Source organism: Euleptes europaea, chromosome 5, assembly GCF_029931775.1.
Source record: "Euleptes europaea isolate rEulEur1 chromosome 5, rEulEur1.hap1, whole genome shotgun sequence".
Lineage (NCBI taxonomy): Eukaryota > Metazoa > Chordata > Lepidosauria > Squamata > Sphaerodactylidae > Euleptes > Euleptes europaea.
In genome coordinates, this window is record NC_079316.1 from 27,095,727 (window position 1) to 27,116,013 (window position 20,287).

General features: G+C 42.3%; 1 protein-coding gene across 1 annotated transcript in view; it reads left to right on the plus strand.

Annotated features, from left to right (window-relative positions):
* Window positions 1–20,287, plus strand: part of VEPH1 (ventricular zone expressed PH domain containing 1) — a 144,849-nt gene that overhangs the window by 115,426 nt on the left and 9,136 nt on the right. Inside the window, exon 11 of the mRNA XM_056850194.1 lies at window positions 6,776–6,893. Coding sequence (XP_056706172.1) covers window positions 6,776–6,893 — 118 coding nt within the window. The remainder of the gene's footprint in view (window positions 1–6,775; window positions 6,894–20,287) is intronic.

Consider the following 20,287-nt stretch of genomic DNA (forward strand, 5'->3'; position numbering starts at 1 on the left):
TTGGAGGTCTCCCATCCAAATACTAGCCAGGGTCAGGGCTCAGAGTGTGTGACTGGCCCAAGGCCACCCAGCAAGTATTCATGGTGTGAGTGGTGATTTGAACCTGGGTCTCCCAGGTCGTAGTCTGACACCTTAACCACTACATCACGCTTGCTTCTCCTCCTAGTGAAACAAAATGGGGGGGGGGACGACACCGAGTGCTGGTACAGAAACACCTTACTAGTCCATGTAGCTGTCTTTGGCAGCAAATCTACATAATCAGGCAGACTGCCAGATGTATGACATAAATCAGTCTTACTCTATTGGTTTCAGTAGAAGCATGTTACTCTACAGCTGGACATGTAGCTTAGGCAAAATTTTAATGGGGAACGATCTCTAATAAAAAAAAATCCTGACCATAAAAAGGGGCAGATGGATAAACAGCAAGGAAACGAGTTTTCCCTTGCTGGTGGTGATTTAATAAATCTGTTTTTTCTTTAATTTACAACTGGCCCATTCTATCATAATAAAATATGTCAATTACACTTCTTTGCTACATTTCTTTAGAGACAACCAGATGTTTTATATCATTTGAAAAATTCAGAATGCCTGACAGTCTGAACATGGAAACCAGTCTTTGTTGGGGTTCTAATTTTGGGGAGGGCGGGGAGCTTCACTTTTCCCTAGCCAACTGAAATAGCATTTTTAAACATTTGTCACAACTACTCAGGAGGTAAGGAAGACCTTATCCATTCTGTCTATCAGTTCCTTGGCATAGTTCCTGCTGCCTGGACCCATTCCAGTCTTTGCTGAACAGTTCAAAATGCACATGGAGCTGTTAAAATAGCAGTTTATTGCATTTCACTTTGGGCAAGAGATTGTTGGGAGTGCAGTTGGAAAGGATTGCCGCTCCACCAGTTCTATCCTAGCCTGTTTTTAATTTATTTCTTTACTTCATTTATACCTTGACTTTCTCCCCAACGGGGACCCAAAGCAGCTTACATCGTTCCCTCCACCATTGTATCCTCACAACAACCCTGCGAGGTAGGTTAGGCTGAGAGAGCGTGACTGGCCTAAGGTCACCCAGACAGTTTCCATGACAGAGAAAAGATGTGAACCTGGGTTTCCCCCATCCTATGTGTATATGTCCCAGCGAGTTGCAACCGACTGATGATGACCCCAGCAAGGGGCTTTCAAGGCAAGTGGTTAAGCAGAGGTGGTGTGCCATTGCCGTCCTCTGCAGAGTCTTCCTTGGTGGTCTCCCTTCCACGTTCCGGCCCTGCTTAGCTTCCAAGAGCTGAAGAGATCAGGCTATACCATGTGTGTGTTAAGTGCTGTCAAGTCACCTCCAACTCATGGTGACCCTATGAATCAATGTCCTCCAAAATGTCTTATCTTTAACAGTCTTGCTCAGGTCTTGCAAATTAAGGGCTGTGGCTTCCTTTATAGAGTCAATCCATCTCTTGTTGGGTCTTCCTCTTTCCCTGCTGCCTTCAACGTTTCCTAGTGTGATTGTCTTTTCCAGCGACTCTTGTCTTCTCATAATGTGACCAAAGTATGACAGCCTCAGTTTAGTCATTTTAGCTTCTAGAGCCAGTTCAGGCTTGATTTGATCCACTGGCAGTCCACGGTATCTGTAACACTCTTCTCCAACACCACATTTCAAAGGAATCTACTTTCTTCCTATCAGATATACCATACCATTCGACATCCCCACCCACATCTAATCGCTACACTATACTGTCTCTCTCGTTGGGGGGGACAGTGAAAAAGAAGCAGCTGAGTTCCATCTAGACTAAGTTTTCCTTCCTCTTCTGGCGGGTAGTTGAAGCTTGGGTAAGATCAGAGGCACGAGGCCTTGGGCAAGAACCAGAGAGCTCTTAGACTGGGACCCATGTTAGGCAGCCTCATCACACAAGGCCAGCTCAAGATCTGTTTGTTTTGTTTCTTAACTGTATAATTTGTTGATTCAGATGTTGGTACCTGTCTGTGAACCACTTTGGGTCCTGCTGGGGAGAAAAGCAGCCCACAGATACTGTAACGAAATATATAAATAAATAGATTCCAGTCTTGGCCCTGCCGAAGCCAGCTACCTTTTTGTTCTGTACCGCACTGCAGGGGCGTCTTCTGCAATTTAGGACAAGCAAGGGATGGCAAAGTGAGATTCCTCTGAGTGTGCAGAATGTGGACTGAAGGGGTGCCACCTGTGTGGTGCTTACAGTATAGTTGGGAATCAGTGCGCCATCATGTTGGGGGTTTTAAAGTCTTATCATTTGCTTTTATTAATGATTATATGTATTGAATGTTTTTATGTTTTTAAATGGTGTTACCTGACCTGAGCCGGCTTGCTGGGGAGGGCAAGTTATAAGTCTGAAAATAAATAAATAAATATATAAATATATATATATATGTGTGTGTGTGTGTGTGGCAACCTTGCAAAGATTAGTGTGAGGACAAGACAGTGAGAACAACACCGAAAATGGCATGGACAAGACAAAGGTCCCGGACTTAACACTTAACCCTGGTCCTATTGACTGTCTCAGCAGTCCCCAATCTTGCTAAGCTTGTGGCAACTTTATATATTTTTAAAAAAGAAGAGTTGGTTTTTGTATGTCTTTTTAGGAGAATCAAACCAGCTAACAATCTCCTTTCCTTCCTCTCCCCACAACAGACACCTTGTGAGGTAGGTGGGGCTGAGAGAGTTCTGAGAGAGCTGTGACCAGCCCAAGGTCACCCAGCTGGCTTATGTGTAGGCATGGGGAAACCAACCCATTTCACCAGATTAGAGTCCGCCGCTCATGTGGAGGCGTGGGGAATCAAACTCGGTTCTCCATATTAGAGTCCACCGCTCTTAATCACGACACCACCCTGGCTCTTGTTTTTTAACAAGTCAGGTTCAAGGTCACCCCAACTCGCTTCCCTTGTAGCCACATAGCCATTGTTTTACAAGTCTGCAGGGGACTGATTCAATTTGGGACCATGCCACGGGAGGAGGAGGGGCTCCCCCGGCACTGTTTTCCTAAGCCAAAGGCCTCAGAGGGAGTAATTTGCCCCAGTTTGGAGCAGCACATGCAGCATGGGAACCTAGACACAACTCAATAAAAAATATACTGTGTAGTTTGGCCATGAGTAAAATCATTGATCTTTCAAGAGGGGCAGTGGCTCAGTTTGTGGAGCATCTGCTTGGCATGCAAAAGGTCCCAGGTTCAATCCCTGGCATCTCCAGTTAAAGGGACTAGGCGAGTAGGTGATGTGAAAGTCCTCTGCCAGAGACCCTGGAGAACCACTGGCTGTCTGAGTAGATAATGTGTGTGTGTGTTAAGTGCCGTCAAGTTGTTTCCGACTCATGGCTACCCTATGAATTAACGTCCTCCAAAGTGTCCTATCGTTAACAGCCTTGCTCAGATCTTGCAAATTGAGGGCCATGGCTTCCTTTATAGAGTCAATCCATCTCTTGTTGGGCCTTCCTCTTTTCCGGCTGCCTTCAACTTTTCCTAACATGATTGTCTTTTCCAGTGACTCTTGTCTTCTCATAATATGTCCAAAGCTTCAGTTTTGTCATTTTAGCTTCTAGGGTCAATTCAGGCTTGAGTTGATCTAAAACCCACTGATTTGTTTTTTTGGCAGTCCAGGGTATCCGTAACACTCTCCTCCAACACCACATTTCAAAGGAATCTACTTTCTGCCTATCAGCTTTCTTCATTGTCCAGCTCTCACACCCATACATAGTAATAGGGAATATGATGGCATGAATTAACCGGAGTAGACAATACTGACTTTGATCGACCAAGGGTGTGATTCAGTATAAGGCAGCATCATGTGTTCATGTATCTACTCTGACTGACGGTGGCTGCACTAGAGAGACCAGAATAGCAAGCCAACAAGGAACATAGTATAGGCATACCTTGCAAATACTGTGGGTTTGGTTCCAGACCACAGCAATAAAGCAAATATTGCAATAAAGCGAGTCACGTGATTTTTTTTGTTTCCCAGTGCATATAAAAGATAGATTACTGTAGTGCAATAGCATTATGTCTAAAAAAATGTACATACCTTAATTTAAAAAATAGTTTTTGCTAAAAATGTGAGACACACGAAGTGAGCACATGCTGTTGGAAAAATGGCACCAATAGATGGCTCGATGCAGGGTTGCCCCAAACCTTCCATTTGTATAAAGACACAATATCTGCAAGCAAGCACAATAAAGCCAAACGCAATAAAATGAGGTGTGCTTGTACTTACATAGAATCGAATCAGAACCCTTTCAAATCCACAAGGATTTTATGCCTGCTGCAAAGAATACTTTAGCAAGGAAGGCCTAACCAGCCTAGGAAGGGGCTGCCTCTTACACAGGTGTTCATTTTTTAAATTGCTAAATTCTGTTGTTTCCTCCACTTATGTAAATATGAGGTAACTGTGATAAGTCAGCAAGTTGTCTTAAAAAGTGAATAGGCCCTGGTGACTTCAGTGGAAGGGTTTATAATTTGCATAATTGTAATAGACTGCAGATTTGGTGCGCAGGGGTCCATTTCTTTGTAAAATCCATTTGCAAGCAATGTCATTTTGTGATCTCCAGCATATTCGTGCCACGGAAAATATTTTTACAACATTGTTCAAATTTGCTAGGAAGTAAAATGTTTCCAGATGTGTTTGTTTCCTCACAGATTTCCGGTCAATTGCTTCTCAGATATTTATCAAAGGACATAGGTTAAGTTATATTTTGGGGGAAAAAACAAATGAACACAGCAGCCTACCTAACAGCCCGTTGTAAAATCCATTGTGTTTGCTTGTGCTGTCACACCGCAGCGAAGAATTACTCTTGTGTACTTTTACATGTTTACAAAGTCTATCTAACTACCTTTTTCTTATGCTAAATCGGGAAAAACTGTAGACAGATGCCTTGTGGAAGAGATCGTGGCCATTCCATTTTTGTTACTGTGCACTGCAGTCTTCGAGGTCTTTCTCTAAATCAGGGTTTCCAAACTAGTTGAGCCTGTGGGCACCTTTGGAATTCTGAAAAAGGGTAGTGGTCGCCAACCACAGAATGGCAGCCAGGGCAGGTAAAACGAGTCACAAAATGGCTGCCATCGGGGGGGGGAGTAATAAAATGTTGGGATATTTGAACTCACACATTCTGCTATGATGGGGGCAACACTTCCAAAGGGGTGCTCCCCAAAATCATGCCTCCAGGGGTTTTCTAAAGCACCCCCTGCTCCAATGACTTGGAAGAAAGCCAGGATTGGCTCTTTGGTTTAGCAAGGTGACAATGTGGGGAAGAAGCAAGTGATTACCAGTAAAAGTCATTGGTGGCCATCCTGGTGTCCAAGGGTACAACACTGGGGGTGGGGGGAACTGTTCTAAATTATCTAGAATTTCTTTACTGTTAGTCTCTATTTTAATTATTCCGATCAGGTTTTAGAACATGTTTGTCACCTCGATGAAAAAACCCAGAAAACAAGATCATGGCTGCTCTGAAGTCTGGAAGTAGTACAATGAATTTCATTATAGCAGGTTTAGTTGTCAACACAGTAGGTTTGCCAGGTCTGGGTTGGGAAATACCTGGAGATTTTGGGAGTGGATACTGGGGAGGGTGGGGTTTGGGAAGGGTCCACCTTCCAAAGCAGCCATTTTCTCCAGGGAAACTGATCTTGGTCACCTGGAGACAGCTGTAATAACAGGAAATCTCCAGGTGCTACCTGGAGGTTGGCAACCCTCATTTTGAGAGTCATTCAGTTCTCCACTATAAAGAGACTTTCTAATTTAAAATTATTCCCATAGAGTTTCCCGCTAGTTCACTTGTAGAGCAGTTCTCTTTCAAAGGAAGCCATTCAGAACTAAACCACACAGGTTACCGTTCAAATTTCCTCTTATACGTGAATTAATTGGATAATAATGCTTCTAGCCCCTTGCCTTAAATATTATTAATTGTGTGTTTGATAGAACTATGTAAAGCTGCATTAGATAAGGATTAGAAAGAAAGTTGCACGGTAAAAGAAATGTTATAGAACTGTTAAGCGGTAATAAAGTGGGCATGAGTTCCCAGCAAGCATCTCTCTTTCTGAACACAAAGTACTGAGGGGGGCATAGTTCACTGGAAGCAGAGATTATTTCCATACCAAAGGCCTGGCGCTTCCAACATGAAGGATTGCATGTAGCAGTGCTGGTAATCTCTCAGATACCTTGGAGAGCCACTTCCAGTCAGAATGGATTAGACTGGTCTAGTAGTAAAGTAAGGTCAGTACAAGAAAGCTTCATTTATATTCCTTTGGTTTCAGTTACTAAAAATGTGTTTGACTAATGTGGTATTAAACAAAACAGCAAGCAGGTTTAGACCCTTGTTTCTGATGATGAAAGGACACTTTCTTTGGGAAGGGATTTCCATTGATCTCCTGTTCCCACTACAGACTCTGCCTTTTGTCCTGTGGTGTTCAGGGTCCCCTGACTCCCCCACAGCAGAATTTGGGGTGCTCGGTGCACAGGGGAGCCAAGGGAAACCCTGCTCTTGTGGATATTGTAGGATACAAGCCACAGAAGAATGATCGTGCAAAGTTAAGAACCCTCTGGAACTGTGCTTATAAATTTTCACTTTCAGTTTCCATCAGTGTAATCCTAAACAGAATTAGGCCCTTCTGAATCCATTGAAGTCAATGGATTTCGAAGAGTTAAGTCTGCTTAGGGATTGCACTGCATGCCTAAGAAGCGTTCAACCTTATTTTAATGTTGCAGCCAATAAATTGCTTATCAGTCATGTCAGATCCTGGTGTTTTTGTTTAGTCTTGTTTTGTTGCTTGCCTAGGATCTGGAGCATGTACAGATACAGCTGGAAGAAGTGAGGTTCTTTGATTTATTTGGTTACAGCGAGGAAGCGGGGGCTTGGCAATGTTTCATGTGTAATAATCCTGAAAAGGCAACAGGTAAGGGAATTTTTCAAGTTCTACTGAGACAAGTAGTAAAGTATGGATTCTGACAGAGCTGAAGGGCTATTCTGCGCAGGTGACATAAATCATGCAAGCTAATGCTTCAAGAGTCTCTAACGGAATATGTGCAAACTGATATTTTCCTAAGTGTTGCATCTCCGCTGAATGTTGGGTGGAAATTCACCATGACAGCAAGCCACTCCTTCCTGATGGAAAGGCCTAACCACAAATCGACCTGCCACATCATAGAGGTGTTAGAGCTGCATAGTGGGAACAGCTTGGATATATCATTGAACCTCTCTGTGGAATAAGTATCAAAAAGGAAGGATACCTTGCATGGAACATTCAGCCCAATGGATTTACTCCAGAACATTCTTCTCCAATTTCACTTTATGAAATTCCTTTTAGGGGATATCCTCGGCATATTCAAATATTCAACATATTTCAATATTTTATATTTGACTTAATGATTTGATTTCAATATTTTACATTTGGCGGTATTTGATTGCTGATATTCAGTGCTATTTATGTACGTACATGCTATCAAATTGCAACCGACTTATGGCGACCCCAGCAAGGGGCTTTCAAGGCAAGTGAGAAGCAGAGGTGCTTTGCCATTGCCTTCCTTTGCAGTCTTCCTTGGTGGTCTCCCATCCAAGTACCAACTCTGCTTAGCTTCTGAGATCTGACAAGATCGGGCTACACCATGCCACCTTCCCTCCAACGCTATTCAGTATTTGACCGTTTTAGTGAAGCATTTAGCATGTTGCTCAATATTATTTTATTTATTTATAAAATTTTATGCTGCCTAACCAGAGTCTTGCCTGGACCAGGTCACAAAGTACAAACAAATGCAGTAAAATCATTAAAAACCATTACCATAAAATGATCGATCAGCCATCAAAAATAACATTAAGTAGCCTAAATAAATACAACCAAAAGCTGCCCAGCTTGGTATTTTACAGTGCATTCCTCACCTTTCGGTGCCTGGGGACAGCGTGGCTGAGGCTCCGCCGCTGCGCCTCTAAAGCTGTTTCACAGCCGCCAAAAGATTTTTAAAAGCCTTTTGCTGTTTTTTGGTTTTTTTGTAAAAATGGGGCTTTTCACCCTATAGAGAATAGTGAGGCTGCACCTGCACAGCCTTGCTATTCTCTATGGGGTGAAAAGCCCCGTTTTTACACACACAAAAAGCCGGCAAAAGGCTGCAAAATAGCAGGTGCAGCACCGCCATTCTCGGCACCAGTGTCCAGGGCCGAAAGGGGAGAAGGAGCAGCTGCCTTCAGGCATGTGCTGGAAACGCCCCCCGGGACACCCCCTGGAATGCCGGTGGGATGCTGGCGGAAAACCAAGCTGGTGTTCCAGGGTAGCGCTGCCACAGCAACACTGGGAGAGTGGTGTCTGAGCCTCCCTGCTGACGTTGGGGCCACTTACGGCAGCATAAGTAGCCTGGACATAGGCTCGGGAGGCCCCAGTGCCAGGGCAGCCCCTTCCGGGCCTCCTGAGGACTTTCGTCCTCAGAAGTCAGGAATGTGCTGTTAGTCGAGCAGCTCATAGTAAAGATGAAATACGCTGATCCAAGACTCAACTCGCATATAGGCTAAGCATGGTGTGTTCACCTGGTAATTGTGTTCTCCACAATGTAAAGTGAGTTACACCTTTCTAAACTTATTGACTTCAGTAGACTGAGACAAGTGTAATTCTGTTTTGGATTGACTTGTTATTTTCTTATTTACAACCCCTGTTTTTGCAGCAGCCCTTGAGCTTATGTGGTCAGGTTTATGCTGGTCTCTAAGGTGTCCATAAAGCTTCCAATACATAGGGCTGCTGAAAGCTTAAGAATTTATAATTTGACAAAATTATATGTATTTAAAGAAACAGATGCCTCCAACAGAAACTATTCAGATACTTTTAAAATTCTGATTTAACTATTACTTGAAGGAAAAGATTCCTTAACAGAAATAGGCATGACCACCCAGCAAAGCAAAACTACGTTATTTTGAAGCTATTGGTAAACTGTAGATTCTGTAGCCTCAGTGGAGTTGTTTTATTAGTTTATGTTGGTTTCTTCTGTGTATAGGTTTGTTAAATAGAGTTTTGCCAGTTATTCATTTGGGCAAGTCTGTTTATGCTGGACATAGCTCATTGTTTTACCCAGATGGAGACATGAGACGGAAACAGATGCCAACGAAAATGAGTTGCCATCTGAGAAATGACAACTGTAGGCAAAGCAATTGAAACCATATAACAGGATGGAAACACCTGGTAATTAGGGAGTTTGGATGGCTTTCTAATACTGACTGTTGGCAATTACACAAGACTTTCAAAATGTCCACTAACATCAGAGGGATTTTGGAGTAGTTTTTCACTCAGCTCAGGTTTTTCACAAGTCAAGTGAAGCCTGTGGTATTTTAAAAACAAAATTGGATTCATTTTATCTAGAAACACATGTGTTCAATGATGAGATTCGGACGTAGCTTGCTTAAGCAGTTCCTATGCAATTGCTTAACCCAATCAACTAAGCAATTATTTTATTTTTTATAAAAAAAAAGGTTCTGTTGAAATCAGTAAGGCTCACTTTCACGTGTAGAGATATGCTTCCATTTCTTGCACAACCCATTCTGAATTTTCAGGTTACAAGAATGATACATGATAATATGGAAGGAGCAATAGCTGAAGCCGGTCTACTCATAGGTGTCTCAGGTTATTCAATGGGGTTTACCCCAGGAAAGTGGCCTTAGGGTTGCAGCCATAAAATCCTAATTAAAATATAAGTATAAAACAGAGTTATTCAAACCCTGCTCCAGTAGCTTCAGCCATCAAAATTTATCCCAAATAAGACAAAATTCCTATTCCGGGAAAAGAAGATTCCAGTAAGGCAGCCCCCCAGGAATGCCTCTATATGCAATACAAACTTGGTACACAGATTGTGTATTCAAAGAGGATAGCCAGATTCCAAATAATTGCACAACTAGTTCCATGAGCTCACAGACATGAGTCTAAGTGGTTTTCTGGATGCCAGCCAGTAGCCCTGGCATGTTGGACTCAGTTTAAATGTGTATAAAACTGTAGTGTTAAAGCAAAACCACTTTTAATTCCTGCTGTTAAAGAAATTATTATCTAAATAGTTAGACAGAGAAGCTAGAAATTAGGGCCGATGGGGGAAATACATTGTTTTGCATTCATTTTCGTGAACAAGAAGAGCGTTCTGTTTTTTTGTAATTTTTGACACTAGATACAAATACGCTCATCTTGTTTCCATATTGTTCTTCTTGGAAATGTTGTCCTTCTGTGCTATCGCTACCCTTGGCTTTGTATGCCTACGCTGACCTATTGGATTTGCCCACCATGTGAGTTTTGTCAACAATGGCAAGACAATATGACCAAAACAACAGTGAACACATGAAGCTGCCTTATATTGAATCAGACCCTTGGTCCATCAAAGTCAGTGTGGTCTACTCAGACCGGCAGCGGCTCTCCCAGGTCTCAGGCAGAGGTCTTTCACATCACCTACTCGCCTAGTCCCTTTAACTGGAGGTGCCAGGGTTTGAACCTGGGACCTTCTGTATGCCAAGTAGATGCTCTACCACTGAGCCACAGCCTCTCCCCAGTATCATGAATGCTCAACAAAATCGTGATGATCATCAGGAGCCATCAGATTAAACAGCAGTGTGTGCTGGTAAGGCCCACAAACAGTTTGAGCAAAGAAAATAACAAAAAGGGCAATGCGCAGCAGCAACAGTCAAATCGGCCTATTGAAACAATCCAAATGTTCGAAATGGGGCTTATTATTTTCAGTCATTTAAAAATGTAAGAGAGGAATCCCTGCTGGCACCAAAATTCCATCTAGCCCAGTTTTCTGTGGCTAGCCTGGTACCTCCAAGAGTACAAGCCGTGACTGCCTGTTCATGGCTTTTGTGGGAGCTGTTCAGATATCGTGAACAGTCTTCCGGCAAACTACAGATGATCCCTTTACATTTAAGACCCTTCTGCAAGTTCAGAAGTGATGTAAGGCTGAACTAGTTAGAAGGGCTTTTGGTTTACAGAAGGTGTTTTAACAAATGGGAGTGGATACTGGGGAGGGCGGGGTTTTCTCGAGCAACTTTAGAGCAAAAGATTCAGTTCCTCTTAGAGGACTCTCACAGTCAGTGTACTTATTTTGTTGCTTGTTTTTTGGAGGCTGCAGGGAAGAGTCGAAGGGAGGTGTTTTTAGAGATGGGTCTTATCTATGTTTTATGGTTTTCTTGTTCAAGACCTTGGTCTAAGAACGGGGGAAGAAAGAAAGAATGGTTTACCGAAGGAGTGTTTGACTTTCAAGGGGAACTGCTTAGACATAAAAAAATGCTATTGATGGCTGATTGGATGGGTTTTTATATTTAATGGCTTTAGGATGTATTAATGTTACTGCGTTATCAACTCCAGGTTTATAAATATTTAAAGGAAATAAATTAACTGAATATGGTACCCTTCCCATGTTTGCCCTTCAGAAACTGATATTCTGAGGTAGACTGCCTATGAACAAGGAGATTCCATTTTGCTATGATGATAGGTGTTGATGCAGCAACCCTCCTTACATTTCTTTAGGCTTCTTTTAAAGCCACCTATGTTAGTGGATACCAGTACTTGTTGTGGCATAGTTCAGAATCATAGAGTTGGAAGGGACCACCAGGGTCGTCTAGTCCAACCCTCTGCACAATGTAGGAAATTCACAACTACCCCACACACACACACCCAGTGACCCCTACACCATGCCCAGAAGATGGCCAAGATGCCCTCCCTCTCGTGATCTGCCAAAGGTCATAGAATCAGTATTGCTGACAGATGGCCATCTAGCCTCTGTTTAATTATGCATTATAGAAAGAGGTATTTGTTTTGTCTGTCCTAGATCTATTGTCCAGCAATTTCATAAACTAAGTCAAGTTACCCCTTTCTAAGTAATTTGAAGTCAGACTTAACATTGCACTATGAATGACCCCAAGTTCTAGTATTATGAGAGAGGGAAAAGTGCGCTCGATCCCCTTTCTATGTACTATTCATAAGTTGCTAAACTTCTAATATATCCCCACCCTTAGTTATCTTTATCTAAACTAAAAGAAATCCCAAATTTATTTGGCTGTATTGATGTGCTATTTTCAGAGCAAATATCACCATTAGAAATGCATTTCCCACAAACCTGTTTTTGAATTAGAGGAGAGTGGATAGCAAATAAGCATCTAGATTTTGCTTCATAAATAGGTTGTTAGAAGAAGCTCCAGATAAATATATGAAAAATTCAAAGTTACAACTTTGGCATCAAAGAAAGATCTTTAAAAGTCTGCATTCATAATATTCGAGCAGACTGCTAACATCTTGAATTTCCTAAATGTGATGCTGTGTCTGCTTTTGACAGTTCTTAGGAAAAATTGTTCATATAAAAAGACATTAACTGTCTTATTAAAAAAAACTTGAGAATATGATTGCGCTAGTGCCTGTCTTTCTTTGTTATAATTTAAATGTAGCCACTGGAAATATATTGGGTCCAATTCTATACTGTAGAATATATTGAATCAAACTGTTTGACATTAGAAACCTCACTATATTTGGGGCTTTCTTTGTTCATTTCCTGCTGTCATAGCAAAAAAATGAAAAGTGGGGGGGTTGTATGTGTGTAGTCCTCTGCCAGATGGGGAGCATATTATGTTACAGACAGCTGGACTCCTAGCCCTGGAAATAGGCATGCTGGAGACTATTGATACCCATTAGACTGTTGGTCCGGAGGGAGGGGGGTCCTGACCCAACCTAAGGTGGGTCACACTAGTGACCACCACTATATCTTTGTTTGTTTAAGATTGTTTTAAGAGAAGGAGAAAGATGAAGAGGAAAAGCAAAAGTAGAAGAAGGAAAAATACAAAGGGAAAAATAGAAAAGGAGAAAGACAATATACAAAAGAGGGAAAAGGGAACAGTTTCACCTCCTTCCCCCTTTCCTGTGCAGCCTCCCAAGTCATGTGGCTATTACTCCATGCAGTCCCATGACTTTGGGAATAAACTTTCTTGGAGTCAGAAGTGGCTGCAGGAGGAGAGAGGAAAGCCTGAGAGATCAACAAGCACCAGTGCCTTCTACTGACAGATTGTGGGATCCATCCTTTATTTATTTAAAGATAAAGGTAGTCCCCTGTGCAAGCACCGGGTCATTACTGACCCATGGGGTGACGTCACATCACAACGTTTACTAGGAAGACTGTTTGAGGGGTGGTTTGCGATTGCCTTCCCCAGTTGTCTACATTTTACCCCCAGCAAGCTTACCTACCTACCTACCTACCTACATATTCATACATTTATACCCAGTCTTTCTCCCCAAAGAGGACTCCAGGTGGCTTGCATTATTCTCCACTCCTCCAAAAGTTATCCTCACAACAACCTATAAGCAATATAATCACTGATAGAAAATCTTCAGTCTTCGTCCATGTCTGATCCGTTTGATGACTGATCTAAACAAGCCCCCAGCTATGCCCATCATGGAATAAAAACTCAACCAGCCAAGGACTGATTTTGTTTCTCATTAATGCTAGCTCTACCTTCCAGTAAGTCTATATATACCACCCTGAACTGCCAAGGACACAATGGAGAAGAATTTGGTCTGATGCAACTGGGGAGCTAGAAAAATTAAAGGGTGACCTGAAAAACAATTCAGGACATTCTGTATCTATGACAGTAATTACAGCTGGGAAGCTTGGAAATTCTCAATGCCTATTGTATTTTGAAGAGGGTAAAAAGGTTGGTTCCATTCTGTTGAGGAGGGAACTCCCTGATTTCAATTATTCTCTGTGCCTTACAAATACTAAATATATATATGCAAAACTATTCTGGTGGGCTCAATCCTGTAAGAAATTATCATTATTGATCATTTTAAAGTATACAGTTCCCTTTGACTATGTGAATACCCCGTGTGTGGGTATGGGTGGGTGTGGGTGTGGGTGTATGTGTGTGGGTGTGAAAAGTGTTGTCAAGTCGTAGCCGACTTATGACAACCCCAGCAAGGGTCTTTCAAGGCATGTGATTAAGCAGAGGTGGTTTGACATTGCCTTCCTCTGCAGTCTTCCTTGGAGGTTTCCTTTCCAAGTACTGGCGCTGCTTAGCTTCCGAGATCTGACGGGATTGGGATATACCATGCCATCATGTACAAGTTCTGACATGTCTATTGCCTTAAGCACAGCTAGAAATTGACTGAGAAACTAAAATGAATATCTAGACCCTTTTTACCATCATAGTGACTTTACTGCTAGCGACACAAGTGGTTCTAGTGGAAGAGCCTGCGGTACTTGCTTCTGAGATTAAATGAGATAATTTTTTCTTCCAATGGCTTGGATCCAAACTAACATTTCTGCAAGTGGAAGGCCAATGGAGCTTGATGCCTTTCCCCTCCTGCAGCAGCCCAAATGCCCCCCTGAAATCCTGTTCCTGAGAAACAGGGTTTGGGGGAGCATTTTCAGCTGCTGCAGAAGCAGGAGGCAGGAAAGTGGCACTTTCTGAATGCAGAAGTCCTTGTTCTCACAGAAACATTCGCCTGGATCCCATCCATTGCTTCAAACTCTGATACCGAAAGAGCCATTCAATGAAACCTTAGCCTGGTGTAATCTCTACTTACATTAATGGGATCATATCCACGGATACGGTGATCTCTCAAAGTTTCTCCCCCCCCCCAAAAAAAGTAAAAAACTTCCATAGAATTAATTTCATAGAATTCGCTTAATTTAAGATTTTCCAACAATTTTATTTTTGGACCCAAGGAGGAGATGCTCAAAGTGTAGATCATCCAAGATGGGTGAAAGGACCAAAACACCTTAGAATCAACTGGAAACCAGAGTAGAGTATTCCAACCTCCTGCCATTTTCAAACCACTTGATAATATAAGAGCTTCCATAGAATGTGAGTATAGATATGCCCACGGACTTATACAGCCACACTACTTGATTATTCTACACTTGGTGACTCTCAGAATGTATATATTACACCAAACCCAGCACTTTTCTATGGAGTCATCATTGGGTGATGTGAACTTCCTAGTTGTGGTGTTACAGGTGTGATAACGTATTCACACATGACAGCAACACTGTGAATTAGCAACACATAATGTTACAGTCATCGACTGATGCATATACATCAGCCCTAAACCAGCTCTCAGGTTCAAATCCTTACCAAGCCTGCATGGTTCCTCACCAACTGTGTGAACGGGCCCCTCTCTACAGGACATATGTGTCCATCAATATCTATACTGTTCTTGTGGCTCTGAAAATAGCTACCACAATCAGACATATCATAACAGCCATCTGTATAGCCTCCCATGGAGTTCATATAACCAGCATGTCCACCCAATCCATGCCTGATAATGAACCTGTGGGTACCCTAAACATACTTGCAGGCAATCAAAAGTATGGGAAGAGGGTGAGGAGTCACAGCACAGCTGAACCTGGTATATGCTCCAAGGCAAAATTGCACTTCTTCACTGAGAATTGGTACATTATTTCATAAACAATATTTGGTTATCAACAAATGAGTCACTTGAGAAACAATTCAGGCTTTGTTGTTCAAAAACCTGGCTTGCAACAGACCTGTTTCAACATAATCTGCTCTGATTTAACAGTTGGCTTCAATAAGCATGCAACCTTTTCAATCAATTAATTCTCTAGGAAGGTATTGAAGTGCACAACTGATTATGCACAAATGCACTTATTGAAGCCCTGAAGCGATTTTTTTTTTTTTGTATGGGGAAAAAAAACAGTTTTGCAGGGGCAAGCAAGAGTGGGAAAGATGCAGGGGGGCAGCTTTTCCCCTTTCCATTTCCCCGATCTATATTACTGCCCCCCAAGCAGTCCACTCCCCCCAGTTTTAAAATGTGCACTGGCAAGCAAAAGTGGCTTACCATGATGGAGAGTTGGGAAAAAGTAAGTAGGGTGAGGATTGAGCACCCCTTTCCACTCACAGCATCTCTGGTCTCAATCACTTTATACCTCTTTGGCAGGACTGGGTGTCTCCTGGGCAGCCCATAGCCATCTGGGTAAGGGGCTTGAGTCCATGGATCCCATTCCCCCAAGCACACGCAGGACTCTCCAGTCAGTTCAGCCAGTTGTTTATTCAGGCCTTCAGGCATACAGAGCAAGGAAGTAGTTGACAACTCCCTTCCTGTCTTATGGCTTGCAAGTTCCCCTGACTACTCCATCAGCTTTCCCCAGAGATCCCCCTGTCTGCTGCTTTTAAGCCCTGTCTTAACAAGCATCCTGGCTTGGCTGACTTGTTGCCCCCCCCCCCCACTCCCAGGTGCTGCTAATGGCTGCTGGCTAGGGTTGCCAACTCTGGGTTGGGAAATACCTGGAGATTTTTGGGGTGGAGCCTGAGGAGGGCAGGGTTTGGGGAGGGGAGGGACTTCAATGCTATAGAGTCCAATTGCCAAAGTGGCCATTTTCTCCAGGGGAACTGATCTCTATCGGCTGGAGATCAGTTGTAATAGCGAGAGATCTCCAGCTAGTTCCTGGCAGGAGATATTTTAATTAAATATCATAATTTATAAATTGCTTGCAGCATTCATAAAATATCTTAATCTTATCATTATTCTCACCAAATGAATGAGTTGGACAATAAATACTTAATTGATTACAACTTTATCCGTTTATTTCAAAGAGGTGTATGCCTCCTTTCCAAACCTGTTCGAGGCAGCTCACAATTAAAATAGTAAAACAAAATGAAGCAAACAGGACAATAAGAACCACAAAAAAACAAATCAATAAAATAACTAATAAAGACTTTTATTGACCAAGTCAATAAAAGCATGCCAATAAAACACAGCCAATAAAAGCAAGTCAGGGCATGAAAGTTTAAAATCTCTTCATCATTTTGCACTTACTGCCTCCTTTATTCTTGTTGAGTAAAACCCAAACATATCCTTATTGGTGAAAGGAGCAAGTGGGCATAGTTGCTATTACTTCCTTCTAAGAACTTGAAATTTTCCAACACCTTCACTTCAAATGTAATTATTATCACAGTGGTCTGACCACAGCATGTATTAGGGAACACTTATTAATAATACTTAATGTTTTTATAGTGCCTTCAGTATTCCATGTGAATACATCCTTGCAACAACCTTGCAAGGTAGGCCTGAATTACTGTCCCTATATTTGTTTAGTTATTTATTGGGGGGGGGGGGCTGAGAGAGAGTGGCTTGCCTAAGGCTCCTTTGTAAGGAAAAGATGCAGATAAGATACTTTTCTGCATAGCCTTTGCTATTAACTCTCTGCATTCCTTGATCCTGTGAGTTTTCAGCTCTGAATTCTTTCTCTTGCTTTTCTTCCTGCGCTGAGATATCATAAATTGGGGACAGAACTTCCTTAACTAATAAAAGTCTTTTGAATGGAGCCAACTTCCTGTTCTCATGATCATTCCTTATCAACACATTTTAAAAATGTTCTGTTTGAAAAACTTGAAACATAAGCGTTGGAGGTAGGGTCTAACAGCTCCCATTATCTGAAAAACTATTGCACACCCCTTCTGTCTATGATAAGGTCTGTCTTATTAAAGCCATTTCTTTTCCATGCATCTGAATTCTCCAACAGAGACTACAATTTAAAAATTTTTATTAAAGAAAGCAGGCATGGCAGAAAAAAATATCTTGCGTTCATATCTAACCTTATTCCAAGTTGTGATAAGAATTCTAATTTATTCTCTGAACATCTCATCCCCCCCCCTCTTTTTTAAACAAATCATAATGGACCCTCATGGGGAAATCACCCCTGCCTTTCAAAAAGCAGTTTGGGGGGGCCTTATGAACAGCCTGGGATGGGGGCACAGGGGCTGTAACACAAAGGAAGCTCCAGCAAATATCTCCCTTCTTGCACAAGCAGAATTAATTGGCCTTCCATTCACGTAATATTTGGATCCAGCCCAGAACTCCCAGATAATGATGGAATATGAGTCCCCCTTAAATATTTAATAGAGCCTGCAATATATATGTTCTTTTAAATATATTGGAAGGGAAGGTGGCAGGGTATAGCCTAGGGTTGCCAGCTCTGGGTTAGGAAATAACTGGAGATTTTTGGGGCATAGCCTGGGGAGGGTGGGGTTTGGGAGGGGAGGGACTTCAGTGCCATAGAGTCCAATTGCCAAAGCGGCCATTTTTTCCAGGTGAACTGATCTCTATCAGCTGGAGATCAGTTGTAATAGCAAGAAATCTCCAGCTAGTACCTGGAGGTTAATCCACTTAATCCACTTAATCACTTGCCTTGAGAGCCCCTTGCTGGGGTTGCAACTTGATGGGTGTGACTAAGAATAGTGATTAGTAAGTGTAAATGAAACAAATGTCTCAAGCTTATTTATTTGTTCATTTTAGTACGTTTTTACCCCGCCCTCCCCAGCCCAAAGGCTGTTGCTAGGCTTGTACAGATTTATTAAAAAAAAAGATTTCCCTTGTCACTTACACAAGCCAATATAATACTGTCCACTATTTCCAAAATATGGGGGAAAGCAACCTTGTAAACAACACCTCCCCCAATAAAAAAAGTTATGAAGGTCTTTAGTACAATTAAAATATTGTGTTAATGAAAAACATTTGTTGTGCTATGCATTTATTAGGGATTCAGTGTTTCACATTAATGAAACCAATCAAAACCATCAGCGGCACAAAAACGTTTGTCCCAACCGAACCCTGTAGCCAAATACACAAGCTTAATTCCCTGGCACGAGACCCTCTGACAGAAATGTTTTTAAATCAGTGTTTTGCATCCTTTCCTAAAGACCAAGAGGAGGATGTACTCAAACGAGCCTCTGATTGGACCACATTTTCAGGACTGCAGCAGCAAAGGCCAGGCTCCCTGCTGGTGACGTCACCTTCACGCAGCGCAGGCCACTGGAGAAGGGCCCCTTTCCTGTCGAAGACCTTCCTAGGCAGGGAAGTTAATCTGGGGATAACAATACTGCACTGCATTTCACCGTCATATTAAGATAGTGTTTGTGGAGACTTTTGAATACCCTAAAGCACCATGTAAATACACTGCTGAAGGCAGGCAGCCATGGCAAGGCAAGCACTATAAACACATGTCCTCCTAAATGTGGTCTTAACTTTTTTCCCCCCAGTGCTCAAACCATTGCAAGCCCCTAGTTTTGCATGGTAGATGGGATTTTTTTTCATCCTTGGCAATAATTTTCAACTAAGGTTAGGGTTGCCAACCTCCAGGTGGTAATATTGGATTATCTACAAAAAAATACAAGAGTAGTGCTGGAATAGAATGATATTCAACCTTAAAAAACACCACACTTGCTCTTGAGAATAATGTTACTACTATGAAAAAATCAACATAGACCCTATTGAATGTCTCAATTGTAATGAATTACGTGAATCATATGAATTCATTACAATTGAGGCATTCAATAGGGTCTATGTTGATTTTTTCATAGTAGTAACATTATTCTCAAGAGCAAGTGTGCCGTTTTTTAGGGTTGAACCTCCAGGTGGTAGCTGGAGATATCCCGCTATTACAACTGATCTCCAGGCGACAGAAATTAGTTCTCCTGGAGAAAATGGCCACTTTGGAAGGTCAACTCTATGGCATTATACCCCACTGAAGACCCCCCCCTCCCACAACCCCAACCTTCCTCAGGCTCCACCTCAAAAATCTCCAGGTATTTCCCAACCTGGAGCTGGCAACCCTAACTAAGGTAGACCAATGGCTGCTTCACTTCATCATATTATTGAAGAAGTATAGTTCCTAAATCACATTCTGATTGGTCATCATCAATATATCTTATTCTCACCATGGCCAAACCTATGTATACTTAAATCCAAAGACTGGGGCCATAGATAGACACGACAGATCTTTCTACAAATGTGACAAAAACCCCAGGCTTGCAGAAAAATCTGAAATCTAAAAAAGAAAAAAGAAAAGAAGAGAGTTAACCCCCAACGATAAAAGAAGCGCCTGCAGCTTTTATAAACAAATGCCCTCAGTGGCCGTTGCTAGGCAACCACAATAGTACTGCCAGCCTTCAAGACTTGGTTACTGTCATTAAAAGGCAGGTGGGGTTAGGGCCCTTTCAAGGGCAGTTTCAGCCTTTGAGAGTGGACTTGTTGCAGCCAGACTTAACAGCAGCCACTGGGCAACTTGCTACCACCAGACTTGCATGACTCACCCAGGCCTGACTGTTTGGTACTGTTCAACAGTGGACACCCTATGAAAGCCAATGTAGTGTAGTGGTTAGAGTTTCAGACTAGGATCTAGGAGACACAGGTTTGAATCCCAACTCTGTGGAAGTTCACTGGGTGACTTTTGGTCAGTCATACGCTCTCTGCCTAAGCTACCTTGCAGGGTTGTTGTGAGGGCAAAATTGAGGAGAGGAAAATGATGTAAGCTGCTTTCTCCCATTGTGGAA